This window comes from Parasteatoda tepidariorum, chromosome X2 (assembly GCF_043381705.1).
Source record: "Parasteatoda tepidariorum isolate YZ-2023 chromosome X2, CAS_Ptep_4.0, whole genome shotgun sequence".
Lineage (NCBI taxonomy): Eukaryota > Metazoa > Arthropoda > Arachnida > Araneae > Theridiidae > Parasteatoda > Parasteatoda tepidariorum.
In genome coordinates, this window is record NC_092215.1 from 29037791 (window position 1) to 29055447 (window position 17657).

General features: G+C 31.7%; 2 protein-coding genes across 8 annotated transcripts in view; both read left to right on the forward strand.

Moving 5' to 3' along the window:
• Positions 1-13356, forward strand: part of LOC107454184 (CRISP/Allergen/PR-1) — a 65997-nt gene extending 52641 nt beyond the window's left edge. For 5 of the 6 annotated variants that reach the window (XM_043041031.2, XM_043041030.2, XM_043041034.2 and 2 more), the window contains exons 6-9: positions 2450-2553; positions 5375-5515; positions 8904-9187; positions 12850-13356. In XM_043041031.2, the coding sequence (XP_042896965.1) occupies positions 2450-2553; positions 5375-5515; positions 8904-9187; positions 12850-12942 (622 nt within the window). In that variant the 3' untranslated portion in view covers positions 12943-13356. Of the gene's footprint in view, positions 1-2449; positions 2554-5374; positions 5516-8390; positions 8567-8903; positions 9188-12849 lie in introns of those variants that run through there. The other variant, XM_071188022.1, reaches the window with a different exon arrangement.
• Positions 13357-15577: 2221 nt separating this feature from the next.
• Positions 15578-17657, forward strand: part of LOC107454189 (CRISP/Allergen/PR-1) — a 44261-nt gene continuing 42181 nt past the window's right edge. The window contains exon 1 of one of the 2 annotated variants that reach the window (XM_071188020.1): positions 15578-15613. The gene's annotated coding sequence lies outside the window, so the exon portion shown is untranslated. Of the gene's footprint in view, positions 15634-17657 lie in introns of both variants that reach the window. The other variant, XM_071188019.1, reaches the window with a different exon arrangement.

The window sequence follows — 17657 nt, forward strand, 5'->3', positions numbered from 1 at the left end:
CCACAGAGGCTATTGCGGTTGTAATTCTGGCTTTTAGGTCATCAATGTTCGACACGATCCTCCTGTAAACATTGTCCTTTATAAATCCCCAAAGAAAAGAGTCCAGCGGCGTTATATCAGGTGATATGGGTGGCCAAGGAATTGGACCTCCTCGCCCAATCCATCTTCCTGGAAAATGGTCATTCAAAGAACTACGAACGATGATACCCCAATAAAGTGGCGCATCATCTTGTTGCAAAGAGACATGTGGCTAAACCTCTTCTAGTTGTGGAAATACGAAGTTTTCCACCATGTCTAAGTATACGACTGATGAGATCGTCTTTTCTGTAGAAAAGAAAGGCCCAATGACTCGATCGTGCATTAGTCCACACCACACATTAACCTTTGGGATATCCCTTTGCGTCTCACGGTATTCATGGGGGTTTTCAGATCCCTATATGTGCACATTATGGCGGTTAACAATGCCAGAAACAAGAAAGGATGCTTCGTCGGAGAACATTATGCGCTTCAGAAAACCGCAATAGCCTCTGTGGATGCCGACATGCTTACCGCTACCTGGCGTGAAATTGACTATCGACTTGATATTCTCCGTGCGACAAAGGGGGCATACGTGGAAGTTCATTGACAAGGGTCATGAAGCTTTTTGAGTCTATCTAACCATTTATGTTATTAATTTTAATCTATCTTTATTATTTCATGAGTTATTAAACATCAAAATGGGTCCAGGACTTTATAAACACCCTGTATACTAACTACCAAAGCAAAGAAATAGCTATAAAAAAGATGGCATTCAAACTCTTAACTGTGAGAAATTTTTTTTATTGATTGTTTTCATCTACTACGGTTTAACAACCAGAATTTTATCCACAAATTCTAAACACCTCATGAAGCCACTTAGTTCTCTGCAGCCATGAATATATACTTTAGTCGAGAAAGCTGATTTGTCAATCCAATGACTGGCTGAACGAGGATTTGAACCCCCGCGTTTACACAACAATATTTCCTCCATTTCTTCAGTACATGAAGAGTTTCCAGTGTTCTGCATGACCATAGATAACTGGAAATTGAAACTCACGTTTAGGCATAGATGGTAGCACCACGGAGCTGCTTAACAGAAAAATTATCAAGTACTTCCTATCCCTCATCATAGATGGCACCACTAGATAAACTAATTAAACCATATTCCATGGTTCACTTGGCAAAACACAACTCAACGCGATCTAACTTTAATGTTAATTACATAAAGAAAAGCCTAACATAACTCCAATGATCAGTTAAATTTCATTTTTACTGTTTTGAAATAATGCCAATTATAAATACTTACAAAACCGTAAAGTTTTGTATTCATGTTTTTTTAATCATAACAGTTTTCAACGCTTTCATAACCGGAAAGGTAAAAAATATTCCTAATCCTCAACTTTATGGTTAGTTGGAAAGACAGATTGTTGCCGATTATTTCACCGTTATTTTAGAATAGTGCATCATGATTTTATAACCGTCGTTGAACAGCTGACCCTATTATAACGCCAACCAATGTTCAACTCCGTAGCCTTTTAATTTCGAATCCAATCCAGGAAGCAAGGAAGCTTTTGGATCAAGTATTGAGAAAAATTCGCCTTCTTGGAAGACTTTTTGAGGGAACTAACCTGCATTTGCGTTACATACAGAGAAAAACAACGAAAACACCCACAGTTAGCCCGATGTCAAGGAGACTTTAAACTATTATCCGTCCACTGCTAAGGATATTTTTCGTCAGAACTGTGGGTGGTGCGAGCCGGGTGCGGAATACGTATCAACCTGCTATCGCTGAGATTCGAACCCCGGGTCACCTCCGTGGGTGGCGAGCGCTCTATCTCTTGAACCACCACGGCTTGTGTATCATTATTTGAAATTATTTGTGTCCTATTTCCACTTTGCGATAACAGAGTCATTAAAATGCAAAACACTCTTATTTAATAACTGTCGTTGAACAGCTGACCCGATTCTAAGTTTATGACTATCAATGTTCAAATCTGTAGCCCTGTAATTTTGAACCCAATCCAGAAAACAAGGAAACTTCTGGATCAACTATTGGGTGTAATTTGCCATCATGGAGGACGTTTTGAGGAAACTTACCCGCATTTGCGTTACACCGTGAGGAAAACCACGAAAACCACCCATGGTTAGCCTGACTGCAAGGGAACTCTAATCCATGATCAGTCTACCACAGAGGATATTTTACGCTAGCACTGTGGTCGGTAACAGCCGGGTGAGTAATTCGAATCGACCAGCTCAAGCTGGAACCGAACCTTGGTCATCTCATAAGTATCCTTTGAGCAACCGCGCTTTATGTTCCACAAGATTTCTAAAGATATATATTAAAAGCGGTGATTATGAAGTAGTTTCTATTGTGGTTTGTGTAATTTAAAGCGGTTTAAAAAAACAAAACTTAATGCTTATTTATTTTTAGAGGAAATATTTATGGTGGATGTGTATATGACCAGAGTCCAGCTTGCAGTAAATGTCCTATAAATACTCAGTGTACGAGTGGTTCGCAATATCCGGGACTTTGTCGTAAGTAGTTTTAAATTGTAATATTTTGGTTAGCAATTATATTCCGATTAATTAATTTTTTAATTTGCATAATAAAAATTAAGATAAAGTTAGCAAATATAAACAAAAGTTGACAAGACTAAACTTTTTCCCATCAACAACAAACGATTAATGGTTCAAAAATTTGCCACTGACAAATTTTCTGTAAAATTAAAAGAGATATTAAAAAAACTCTAGAAAATAGTGAATAAATAATTAGATACTCTACTAAAAATAGGGTTCAATGATTCGTCAAGCAATGACTGCCAATTAGCTGTGCTGTAGCCAATATAATAAGTAATAAGGTGCGAAGTATCCATGTAGTGGTCTATAACGCTATCAAAATGAAAACTAATATAAAGTTAACAAGTATAAACAAGTGTTGACAAGACTAAACTTTTTCCCATCAACAACAAATGGCAAATGGTTCAAAAATTTGCCACTGGCAAATTTTCTGTAAAATTAAGAGATATATTAAAAAAACTCTAGAAAATAGTGAATAAATAATTAGATACACTATTAAAAATAGGGTTCAATGATTCGTCAAACAATGACTGCCAATTAGCTGTGCTGTAACCAATATAATAAGTAATAATTAGCGAAATAACCATGTAATGGTCCATAATGTTGTATTAATGCAGTGATACTTTTAAAATCACTATTGAGGAAGTTGAGTGATGAACTAAATCATGGGTTTTCCTCAGACAATTATTTAGAAAAACATAGAATCAAGTTTCTGGTAAAAAATTGTAAAAAGTTATCTCAACTCTAAAGATGAAACTCCTGTCCTTCAAAAATGGTATCTCAGCGCCTTGAACGTCTTCTCTGTTGGCGTCGGAAAAAAAAGAAAAGATTTGGATGAATTCTTCTACTTCTTCTTTCCTTGAAGAACGAAGGATTATTTTCTCACCATTAAAATTTTTCTTGTCTAAAAACGTGGATAATATCTTTACCTAACTCATGCAGTAAACTCTTACCTAATTGCAGTTTTTAGATATATCCATGAGCATGAAGGTTTGTTCACAAATTCTGCAAGTGCTAGTGTTGTGTTGAGACAGTCATAGGGTTGCCTGGTATATAAGGTTACCAGATAAGATGATGAAACAATTGCCTGATAAATTCACGGAGAGTGGAGGTGTCCGGGAGTCGACAATAAGGAAAATTGCTCACTGTTCTAGTGAACAACTTTCGAAATTTTCGAATATCAACGTCTAATTTTTTGCCGAAGAGTGATTTTCAATGTAAAGAAATATAAGATGGAGTTGGAGTAATATTTTAAGCAGGAGAAACAGTGGTACTAGGCAGAGATGAAGAAATGAGTATTTTATATCTTTGATGCCTCAGCAATTTTTTTACATACTGACTGCTTCCTGAAAACAATGAAAAAGCAGGCAGAAAAAAGCATAGTGATTTGTGCTTTGTATTTTGCTCCCTTCATCTCTATTGAGTGTTGCCACCATCCGCGCTAAAATATCATTCTAACTCCATTTTAATTTTTTATTCTAAGAATCACGGTTAGATGAAGAAAAAAAGGTATTGTCATATAAAATATTTTGAAATGGTGACCACTGCACCGTAACTTGACATGTCTATTGTTTTAAATCATCGCAATCTTAAGCCTAACGCGCTTATATTCATATAACCTGGTATGAAATTGTACTTTGATTGGACAGAAAATAAATCGCTATATGTCAAGTTTCTGATTTTGTCAATTTAATTAATCAGATTAAATTAGTGCAAATATTTGCATATCCTATTCCTCAGAAATTTTTTGACCATTAATAAATTAAAGAGTAAAAAAAGAATAAAAAAATATTTTTTACTTGCGATAATTTTCGTATTAACAAGTTTTACAAATGTCATAATTATTATCCTACAAATCATCATGATCATTATCTCAATATGAGTACCCCCGAAACTACTTCAAACTAATCACGTGTGTAATTATCTATAATTTTGTGCAACATAAAGTCTGTTTAGGCTTATATCAAATGGTTAGGTGTATTTTAAACTATGCATGTGCATGCTTATGCGGACTTTTATTCAATGTAGTGTCTCATCAAAGTTTATCACAAATGTCACTATCTTTATTGCACAAATCATCATCGCTATGACAATACTTGTATCTTAGAATGTTAATAACATTCAAGTATATTCAATCCAGATGTTAAATAATGATTCAATTATGAAATAATTTGAATCTTAAACTTTGTGCGTACTGTATTATTTGTAACTCTACTCAACATGTTTCATCAAGTTTGTTTTGAATTTCATGTAATCATTATAATGCAAATCATCATCTATATGCTAATACTCGCATGAGAAAAATAATTTTAAATTATGTACTTGCACAGTTATCTCTTATTTTATTTAACATAATGTTTTAAAGATAAGCACGCGCATTATTATCTGTAACTTTTCTCAAAATAATGTCTTATCAAGTTTAATTAAAATGTCATAATAATTATAATATAATTATTAATCATTATTACAATATGTGAATCTCAAAAGTTATTTTCAAGTCTTTAATTACTATTGTTTACAATATGTAAATCTCAGAAGTTATTTTCAAGGGATTTAATTACTATTATTTCCAATATGTAAATCTCAGAAGTTATTTTCAAGGGATTTAATTACTATTGTTTACAATATGTAAATCTCAGAAGTTATTTTCAAGGGATTTAATTACTATTGTTTCTAATATGTAAATCTCAGAAGTTATTTTCAAGTCTTTTAATTATTATTGTTTTCAGAGTTAAACAGCAGTTGGTTAAAATGGTTGTTGTTTTTAATTATTTTTTAGAACGGTATAATAACCAGGCACCTTATCAGCCTATCAAAGTACCACACATTTTTTATTGCAACTTTATGAATCCTAACAAACCAGATTGTCTCATAAATGCCTATGGAGCTAGCAATTGGTATATTATACCAGCTTTAGGGGGTAAGTATCTATTTAATAATAACACGTTTTAAAATAGAAATATATCTATCTCTTCCCATGGATTTTAATCTAGGCACATAGCTGATAAATTTTTTTTTGCTCAATATGCCTGTTTTTGAATTGCTTACTCTATTTAAATCTCGGAACAAGTAACTTATCGTCTTTTTCCCTCAATAACTCGACAGCCCGGAATGGGCCCCGGCCTTCTCCATTAGTTTTTCTAGACATCCCAGCTTTTAGGAACTTTTTTCAATTTTATGTTTTTGCTTCTAGAAGTCAAAGTCCATTTCGCAATTGATTCACTTTTATTGGGATGGTCTTCCTTAAGGTCCTTACTTTAAGGGCTCAGACAAAAAAAGATTTTTTTTTACACTATCTTAACGTATTTCAGCCACATAACGAATCCATTTCAAATTCGGCATCTTGCCTTCTTCTTCTTCAGCACGACAGCCCCTTACAGGCTTTGGCTGCCTCAAGCACACGTAGCCTCCAACGCCTCCTGTCCATGGCAACTTTTTTCCAGTTGTTTATATTTAACATTTCCAGGTTCTTTAAATATTTTACACAGTTCCGAGTTTGTCCTTTTTCCCCTCTGAATATATTGAAGGATTGTCCTCTGAAAAATTTCGAGGGCCTCTTTATCACTTTGCAGTTAATGCCCGTGTTTCAGGGCAATACGTTAGTATATATTGTAAGAAATTCTGGTCAAATTACGGTATTCCGAATCAAATTACGGTACCGGCACCACTGAGGGTGCCGTTATTTTTCACCAGTACATGTTACGAAAAAAAATCTGATGTACCGTAATTTTTACAGTACTAATTGCCGTAAAATCACTGAATCACTCTAATTAATTAAAATTTACGGTAACTGTAAAGTTTGCGGTATAATATTTTATGGTAAAAATGAATTTTATTATAAAATGGATTTTACGGATGATGCACGCAAATGCATGTGATTTATACCGTAATTTAAGGCCGAATTTTTTTTGCAGTGTAGACTTTTAATAGAAGAGACTAAGAGAAGAGGTCTTATAATACTTTTGTAATAAGTAACTTAGTCCTTAGTTTTAAGAGCAGGGTAGCCCAGTGGCCCAGCGGCGTGGGGTTCGATCCCCAACTCCACTAAGACCCTCTGAGTACATGCAATATGCGTGCTCATGAAATCTGTGGTATCAAAACTCCTGTGGCCGGTCGCAGAGCAGTACCATGGGTAAAGGGATCTGGAGAAAATTTCCTTCCATTTCAGATCTATGTCTGAATTGAGGAAGTAGTCTCACGAATGAGTGTTTCTGTCATCTGTCGGTGGGATTCTTAGTTAAGATGTACTTGCACCCTTGCGGTGCTTTCTTGTCAAACGAAGGGCTCACCTTCCTGACTTAATCAGTAGAAAGGCCAATGGGTGGCGAGCTTGACTTATCCAAGTGTCATTAAAAAAACAACAGCCTTTAGTTTTTTCCCTATGGAATTGAATAGTATAGCTTTGCATTTAAACCGTATTTTGTAGTAAAAGGTCGTTGTTCAAAGATTAAGTCAATTGCATGATAAAGTTGAAGATCTGAAGTGTTCTTTAGCGATTTTGTGCGATTGTTCTTTAGCGATATTGTTTTATGCTTTTAATAAGTTCAACGAATATCACAATTTTTAATGCATAAATTTTGCAAAGATAATAATAACGCAAATATTTCTCAATATTCACCTATAAGCATAGTTTACCAGCAATTTGTTTATGAGTTTTCCATACATTTGCTTTTTGGAAGCCTTGCAATATATTATTTTTGCAAAGATACAGTTCTATAAGATATATTGCTAACTGTTATTGAATTTGTAACCAATATATTTGATGCAATAAAATGGGGAATCTTACTTTGATCTTTGCTCTCAGAGTTATTTAAAAGGTGATCATTTATGGAAATTAAAAAAGAAAAAAAAATTGAAAGCTGTAATAAATATATGATTTTCTTGATGAATGAAAGTGAAAAATGAAGAATAGAAAAATGAAATAAAAATGGAAATTGATGCAAATATGCATCACTATGCAAACTATTGATTCTTGAATATCTTTTTAGACGAATTTTGACTCAATCAAATTTCATATTTTTTGCATTTATTAAAATAATTTATTTTTGTCTTCTTTAAAAGATTTGAACTGTGTTCCGTTCGCAAATAGAACAAAAGTTATTATATTTTAAAACAACGCATACCTATAGGATATACAATATTAAGTTTAAGTAGTCAGTTAAGCCTTATATCTCAAAATGTTTTTTTTGCAATTTCTTTTATTTTTAAATGCCATAACTTGAAATCTGAAAATCCAATTAATTTTAAATTTAAATTAATAAATTAATTTTAATTTAATTAATTAAAATGTTTTCTAATCACATGTTTTGGGAATAGACTATTTACCATATGATCAAACTATTATTTTATATTTTACAGTCAAATTTAAAAACAAAATAATGCTATATTTAACTATTTTTGACAAATGCATTGCTATATCAATTATCAAATAATCATATAAATTCCGTATTTCTCAAAAGTATATTTTAATAATCTTTCAATAAGTTTAATTTAATTATTTGTCTATCGAAAACCACATACCACTTTGTACATGCCTGTTAAAAAAACTATTTTAATCATCTCAACCATTTTTAAATAAGCATTTATGGTTCATGCCTATTAGAATGCTATTTAAATCATTTCAAACATATTTAAACAAGCATTTACTGTCCATGGCAGTTAAATTTTTTTTAATCATCTCAACCATTTTTAAATAAGCATTTATGCTCCAGGCCTGTTAAAAAAACTATTTTAATCATCTCAACCATCTTTAAATAAGCATTTATTTGTTGTTATTGTGTTTCTTTTTTTGGCAGGCAACGACCTAGAAACAGTTGTTCAACTTGGTCAGAATGCTACTATCATATTTACTAAAAAAATTAGTGGAACTTCAGATGCGAATGCCATGTGTGTCCAAATAAGATATCGTAAAGGATCAAACTTAGCAAAAGTTCCTCAAAATAGTTCAATCTATTGAAAACCACAGACCGCTTGGTACATGACTATTTGAAAAAAAAACTATTTTTATCATCTTAACCATTTTTAAATAAGCATTTATGGCTCGTGCTTCGTAAGAAATATTTAAATCATCTCAACAATCTCTAAATAAGCATTTATAGTTCATTACTGTAAAATAAAACTATTTTTATCTTGTCTCAACCATCTTTAAATAAGCATTTATGGTCTATACCTGTTAAAAAAACCATTTTAATTATCTCAGCCATCTTTAAGCATTAATGGTCCATGGCTGATAAAAAAACTATTTTAATCATCTTAACCATCTTCAAATAAGCATTTATTTGTTGTTATTGTGTTTCTTTTTTTGGCAGGCAACTACCTAGAAACAGTTCTTCAACCTGGTCAGAATGCTACTGTTATATTTACTAAGAAAATTAATGGAACTTCAGATGCGAATGCCATGTGTGTCCAAATAAGATATCGTAAAGGACCAAACTTAGCTAAAGATCCTCAAAGTTGTACAGCAAAAGAAACATTTGTTATACCATCTATGAATGACTACACTTATGTCCAAAACTTACCTACCTATAGTGGGGAAGCAGTGGAACAATTCAGTACCTATAACTTGACCTTACAATGGCATCAGGCGACACAAGTAAGTATTAAACATTGCATGTTCTATCTTCTATTTTTAACGCCATTTGCTGTGAGTTTAACCTATAAAAGTTTAAAGAGGTTTTTTTATGAGCGGTCTTAATACAAACTTTTAAAATCCTTGTCAAAAATAAAGTAAAAAGTACACATATTGTGCACTAAGAAAAAAAGTATTCTCAAGACTACCGGAATGCGGTAAAGTTAACCGTGTTTCTGACTTGATGGGAACATGAAAAGATTGGTAGTTTTTATCGAAACATGTTGGTAATGATTTTGATAAAATTAGTTATACAGGGTGTCCCAAAACGACCGCATAAACTCTGCACAGCTAGATTCCTCGTTGGGAAAAAACTGCCCGAAGAAGCGTTCCAGTACGATCCATAGTTTACGAGAAAAATACGGAAAACAAAGTATGACGTCACTGCCGGTGCAAGAGAAAACACTTTATTGAACATATCAAAAGCAGTATACTGTGCACAATTTAAAGCAGAATATGCGCGGCAAACGTTTTAAACATTATCGTCTTGAAAGATATGCAAATACTTTTGTTGATATGTCCAATAAAGTGTTTTTTTCTTGCACCGGCAGTGACGTCATACTTTGTTTTTCGTATTTTTCTCGTAAGCTATGGATCGTATAGGAACGCTTCTTTGGGCAGTTTTTATATACTCCCAACGAGGAATTTAGCTGTGCAGAGTTCATGCGGTCGTTTTGGGACACCCTGTATAATATGGTTTTGTAATATGTGAGAAAAATTGATACAAGTGGTGAAATTTGATAATTTTATCTTGATACCTTCGAGCAAGGTATTAAAAGCATTTATTCGGTTAAATTTTCTTTTCAGTTTAGTATTTATTACTATGCGTGGTAATAAAAACTATAATTTTGAAAACCAGAATTTCTGGTAAATCGTAAATCTTATGAACGGAAAAATCACAAAATGAATGAACTAATTACCCCATATTTTGGTTTTTACTACCTAAATTATATTTTTTCCTTCTTACTAGAAATGTTATTATTATAAGGTAGAGCAATTTGACCAGAATTTCTTTGCTCCGTGTGAGTCACAAATAAATGTTTAAAATGAGGAAAATCAAAAACGTTATTTGGAATCTAACTGAGCATTAACTAGGAAAATGTGATTAAAAACATCAAAACATGATTGATTCCAAGGGAAAATGAATGTGTGAAAAGGGATTTTTCGAAAAATGATTCACGAGGTTATTAAACTTGCTTCAATTATTTCAACGTCTCTTTTTTCAATAACCATTCGACATATTTCGATAATGTTTCTGTTTTTACCTTGCAGTCAAACCCCGCTATAGTGAACCTTCAAGGATCAAAATTTCGTTTCACTATAACCGGGACTTCACTATATCCCGTTCCGCAAACAATTTTAAATAATGCTTCCAAACTCCCCCCCCCTTTTTATTATACATTATTTAAATAAATGACCAATAAAATGAAATACAAAAATGACTGAAAAATAATACGTAGTAACAAAAAAAATTTTAACTTATATTTTTTAATACTTTTCGTCTTGAGTACAAAGAAAATTAGTAATCTTTAGCTGATGAGCAATCCTTAACATCAGATATGAAAGCACTTCCTGACTCCGATAATTTTTCATGAATTTATGCTATTCCTCTTTTTAAACCTATCTAACCAGCCATTAGAGAACATAAAAGTATTCTCACCAAATCACTTAGCAAATTTATCGGCTTTGATTTGGAGCATTTGTACAGATACTGGAAGATTTGCTGCTTCTTTGAATGTTGAACCAATTCAGTAACGAAACAAACGAGAAAAAATGCTTTTTGCTACATTCCATGCTATAGATGGTTTTAAAAATCGGTATACGCATTTATTTTGAAGTAGAAATTTCAAACTTGTTACATAAAAAAGAAGAAAATCAGTCGAAGACAGAAAAAAGTTCGTATTACTTCCTCTCTTTTTTTGGTTTACTGTATCCACAAAAGATAACATTATACGTGTGTAACAAGGCACGGGAGCGAGCATTTCGTTCACTATATCCGGGAGTTCACTATAAACAGTGTTCACTATAGCGGGATTTGACTGCATAGTATTTTAGGAACCCTAATTTGCATAATTTCTTGATATTATTTTTGACAAGTATTTTAAAAATATATATTTATTGTGGGAGTTACAGAACATATAGTATATTCTTGTACTTAATTCTTCAGTATTTTGCACTTACGTTGAAGTAAGAAAACATTCTTGCTATTTTGAAAGCTAAGTTCTCAGAAAAAAAGACTCTTGTACGTACAATGCGGAAAAAAAGGACCACTCTGAATAACTTTTGATATAAGGATTGGTTCATCACGTTCTAGTTTTCGATCTTAATGGCTCGAAGGGGTGATCTCAATTATGCAGACGATATTTTAAGTTTAGACACAGAAATCAGACGCAAAATGTACTTTCTCTGAGTAAACGTACAGTTTTTTGACGGATTCAGATTTCTGACCCCCAAAATATAGGGGGTTGTCGCAATTTATAAAATAAGGTCCCAATAGTTTGGTCACGAGAGCGCTTCAAAATTTGGACCTTTTAATGTTAATTTCACTTTTTGTGTATTTTGCTATATCTCGAGAACTTTTTAAGTGGATTAAAAATTTTTGAACATGCTTATAAAATTAGTTTATCCAAATATAATTTCATGCGAAAAATTTGTTTAGTAACTATTTATTATTTAATTTAATAATGGTCGAAAAAATGCTGAATTGTGTGGGGATGAGAAGTTATAGACAATGTCAACCATCATCTATGATAAGGTACCCCGACATAGAGTCGAGTTAACATGTCTTATATACTAGCGAATTGGAATTATATTTTTGTAGTGGTAGACATGCTACAGTACTCCCCCACCAGAATTATATCTGTGATAGAATTCGATGCACGGATACCACAAGTTGATTCATTGCTGTTTTTGTGAGAAGCCGGGAGAGCTGTAATTAGATCACCGTACTTTTTGAGTGCTGAATGTGAGAGGTGTATTAACTTCACAGTAGTTGTCGTTCCTGTGTTGCCTTTAGAAGTCGAGTGTATGCAGGCAGACGTTGTGTTTAATCGAGACTGAGTAACAACAGCGCGAAGAGGTGGATAATGTAGCAGGCACAAGTAGCAAGTCAACTGTTCAATGTGGACCATCCAATCCATCGAAGTAAGCGTTACCAGATCGAAGTGGGCGTTACTGTCAAGTTCGGCGTGTTCGCATCACGTCCGGGTCACCAATGTGGGGTATCGTTTCATAGATGACGGTTGACATGGCCGAAAGCTACTCTCCCCACAATTGTATGCTATACAAATTTGTGCATTATTTTAAAAAATGTAATTTTACATGGCGAAATGCAAAATTTGAGCAAAATTGGAAGAATTGTTCCTGAGATATCAAATTTTAAATATCTGATTTTTTGCATAAATATTTTCATTTTTTCTTGCTTAAATATTAACTAGTGACTCTTAATACGTGTATATTTTTTAAAAATTCCATTCTTCATATGATTTTTAAAATTGATTGTACTTGAAAAAAGGTTTGTATTAGCAACAAGTATAATCATATTAGTTGAAAGTTTTTACCAATTTTTTCTTGCTTCAAAATATGAAAATGTCTTTGTATTTTAACTGTAACTGTTTTTCTTTCAGCTGAAGATATCTTTCTCAGTTCCTGTCGGGGCCGCACCGCAGTTTTTTAATGTCGAGTCTATACTGGCTGTGAATAACGGTTGCCAAAACTAGATGTCAAAATATTATGAATAAATTGTATTGACAAAAAAACTGTATAAATATTTATTTGAATTGCTTTATTATTTTGTTTTATCGATATAATATTCTGTGCACATTACATTTTATAATACTGTTATAATTTCAATTGTTAAGCAATTTCACATGTATTGGTTAATAAGCTTTAGTACGCTTACTTTATTTACGGTGTTTTCTTTTCTTCTTTTCACTATTTCTCTATTTTTTTTTTTGTTTTTGCTTTTTACGCACTGCACGGAGGAAAAAAAAGGTGTGGTCAATACTACCAGATTGTGGTAAAATTTACAGTGTTTTTGGCTTCTATGGGAAGACCAAAATGATGGATAATTTTTACTGAAACTCTTTGGTAATGATTTTGGCAAGTTGGCAATAAAATATGGTTTTACAAAATGTGATGAAAATTGATAATTTTATCATAATACCATAGGGCAGTGCTTCCCAAAGTGTGGTACACGTACCCTTAGGGGTACGGGAACAGTTTAGTGGGGGTACGCGTTCTTATGCGAAATATCTTACAACAAGCGAAAATTTCACAAAATTTTATTTAAAAACAAAGTTAGCCATGAAAATTAGGATTACATATTTTTCTATTGGCTATTTTTTGCAAAGTTAACAGTTAATCATTAGGGGTGTCAACAGCCAGTTGTGATTTTTAACTTTTGAGCAAATTTTTTATTGTAAAAATTACATTCATTTTTTTATTAGTGGTACACAGCGTTACGAAAAATTTAGAAAAGGTACACAGAAGACATAAGTTTGGGAAACACTGCCCTAGGGCATGGCCTTAAAACCATTTTTTCCGTAAGATTTACATTTCAGTTTTGTATTTTTTACTAAATGTGTGGTGACAAGAACTATAATTTCGAAAACCCAAAGTTCCGGTAAACTGTAACCATATGAACGGATATATTACCAAATGGATGGTCTAAATACCCTATATTTGGGTTTTAATAACCAGATTTATAGTTTTATTTTACAAGAAAGGTAATTTCTTTCTTTGAGTACATTGCCTTTTATAAGTGCTATGAAAAAAGGGAAAAATTAGCAAAAGAAGAAAAAACTCACACTAGCAAATTAGGAATTTTCGGATTAGGAGAATTTAGGAATTGTATCACAAATGTCTGAGGAAACTGAATTTATATTTTAAATCAGTTATGAATTGAATATTGTCTTGTAATGCATATTTCAGATGCTTAACGTATTTATCTAAACTGGAGTTTTTATAGCAATATATTCGCCAAAAATCTTTAACTCTAAAAATAAAAAAATTAAATTAAATATGTCTAATATAAAAAAAATTTTAAAATTGCTAATTTTATAAATATAGTTCAATGTTACAACAATTAATCAAATTTTTTATTTGAATATGTTATCTAGCACACAAAATTAAAGTAAATGTAGAATTATAAAGTGAATACAGTAAATAATTTTTCCGATTTTCAACCGCCCATAAAACGTCTATGAAAACCACCAATACTAAAAAAGTCGTAGAACTAATTTGTTTACTCACGGATAAAAAAATAATCTGGTAAAATTACTGTGCTTGTATGACAATGATATTTTTGGTAAAAAAAAACAGGCTATAAAACCAAATAATTCAGGTAATAAAACCAAAATATGTGATATTTAAATCAGTTCTTCCCAACCTTTTGATCGCTGCTGACCGGTCAACGTTTGATCATTTTACCACGATTCGCTGAAGGAGGGGGGATATTGATTGTTTATATTACAGATGGTTTTAATTTAATAACTTTAATTTGTGTTTAAACATGCCTTTAAGTAATACCGTTGTATGCGGGGTATGGGCTTTAAGCGATGGATCTTAGTTTCAAGTTTATCTCAGATTAAGTTTTTATCTCAGCTTCTAGTTAACCTCTTGTCTATAGAAAGTCCCACAAATCTGAGAGAAATACCTCACAGAAAATAAAATAAAAATAATTCAGTGTTTCTTAGGTGGGCCAGTACCATTTGATCCACTGACCAGTATCGGTCCACTGCCCAGTGGTTGGGAACCACTGATTTAAACCATGCATTTGGTTCACATGGAAATGGCTGGGAACAAAGTGGCCTCATAAGGTGGGCCTTTGGCAAGGAATGAATTCGGGTTATTAAACCGTATTAGATAAAAATAATCAATAAACGTTTTTTTCTCACTTTGACTAGCATCTCTTTTACTGTTATTTGACTGTTTTAGCTGAATATGGTAAAGTAACAATTAAATAAATTGCTATTTCACCATTTTTTCCGAGAAATTTCTAAGAGTGTGCATATGAATATTTTTACTGCTCTATACTCAATTATAATGATAATTTGGGGTTATAAAATCCTTGCCACTGATAAATTCAATTTTCCGCTTTCACACAATGTTTGATCATTAAGAATTAACCAGTCAAATTTCAAAAATTAAGTTCAGAATTCCAAAAAAATTTATTTTTTGCCATTCAAAGAAATGTTCCAATAACAACAATTTATAATCTCTACTTGGGTATCTTTCATCGTGCGTGTGCACATGTAGCGGAAACTCAATCGTGCCCTTAAGTGCACGCCGTTATTTTCTAGGCGCTTACTATGTAAACATATTGACAGAGAAATTTTGTCTGTTCCACCTAATCTTTTGAAGCTATTGTGAATGATACGAATAATGCAGGTAGGAATCAATATTTCTTGGTATGTTAAACCAATTTTTACGTTTTTTGCATATATTTTCAAAACTTCAAAGAAATAATATTTTGTAATTATATTTCCATGTTTACAAGACATTTTGTTATATTATCACCTTTTCTAGGGTAATGCTTGTTATTATATTGCATTACTTCAAATATAAGACTACGTAATATGAATCGGGTTGAGCATGGGTAACTGTAGATGGCCAATTAAAAGAAATTTTATTTATTGTAGTTATATTTGGTACAGTGGGTGCTTAAACAGTGGATCCTAAAAGACCTTTACGATCAAATACAAAAGCAAGATTGTCTAACTTGGATGAAAAGTTTAAATATCTGGAATAGCTGGGAATTTAAGTATCAAATATATGCTTTAAAATTAAACGTCTAAAAACTTGATGAATATGCCATGGTAATAACAAAAATTGTATGTCTTTAAATCCAAGCAGCAGAAGCCAAAATAAAAAAAATCACCTTTGGTCATATTCTTTACAGTACGAAAGCTACGCAAAGAAGCTCTCAAGAGATGAATCCAAATGTATAAAAATATCTGTATCTCCGTAAATATTTGAGATAGGCTCATGAAATTTTAAAAAATAAATCAATTTTAGTCATATTCTTTACAGTACGAAAGCTACGCAAAGAAGCTCTCAAGAGATGAATTCAAATTTATAAAAATATCTGTATCTCCGTAAATATTTGAGATAGGCTCATGAAATTTTAAAAAATAAATCAATTTTAGTTATATTTTTTACAGTTACGAAAGCTAAGCAAAGAAGTTCTCAAGAGATGAATCCAAATTTATAAAAATATCTGTATCTCCGTAAATATTTAAAATAGGCTTACGAAATTTTATGCAATTTACATATAACCAAAGTAAATGATTCAAATTGCAAATTTGTTGCTATATTTGTTTTGGTATAGTTTATTCAAAAACACTTTTTTTCGTTCGTAATTTATTGGTGGTACCTCAAACTTCTAAAATCTTTCAACTTCATTGATACGTAAAAGAAATTACGTAGCCTAAAAACAGTTATAAAATAATTCTCTTGTTGTTTCTTGAGAAATTTGAAAAAAATTCCCAAAACTGAAAGTGTTTCTTCAATTATTGTAGGGTAGTGTATGGAATGAGTATACGTATTGAAAGTATATGAAAAGAAAGAATGAAAGAAGATAACTAAATAATCCTTAATATATGTATATATATATATATATAATTATATATATATATAGTCGACTCGTGTTATAACTACCCTGTGAAGGAGTCCCAATTCACATCCATAAAAGATAACGTTATTTTACTCTTGCTATAACGACCGTAAAAATGGTCAACTCTTAATATAACGACCCCCTCTGAATTTGAACANTATATATATATGAGAGAGAATGAGTTTTATAAATGAATTTACGTGTTTAATTTTGGTGACACTACAAAAAGCATTTTGGAAAAAATTTTCCCTACATTGTACTTTTGTGAATATTTTAGTAAAAATAAATAAAATATTTCCTTAAAACACTATGGAATAAGTAGAAGGAAAGTAAGAATAGGAAAATCGAAAAAATAATGCAGAAAATATGTAAGGAATGAGTTCTATAAATAAATTCACTTGTTTAATTTTTTTGAACCTACAGAAACATTTCGGTGAAAATGTACACAACATTACATTTTTGTGAACTAAATGTTGGGGAAAATAAGTTAAATATTTTCTTATAAAATACTGTGGAATAAGTAGAAGAATAGAAGAATCGAAAATAATATTTAAAAATATATTTATGGAATGAGTTCTATAAATTAATTTACATGTTTAAATTTTGGAGACACAGCATAAATTTGATAAAATAATACATATGGGGTTATACTAAATAAACAGGTTGGAAAAAGTTGCACAAAGCCGATTCTTTAAAGTTTTCTAATTTTCTCTAAGAAATTCCTTGAATAAAATTGTTTAACTTTTTATTTGGTTGATAAAACAATCCTTTAATTTGAAATTTATACAAATTATTTATTGTAAAAAATGGCTTGGAGAG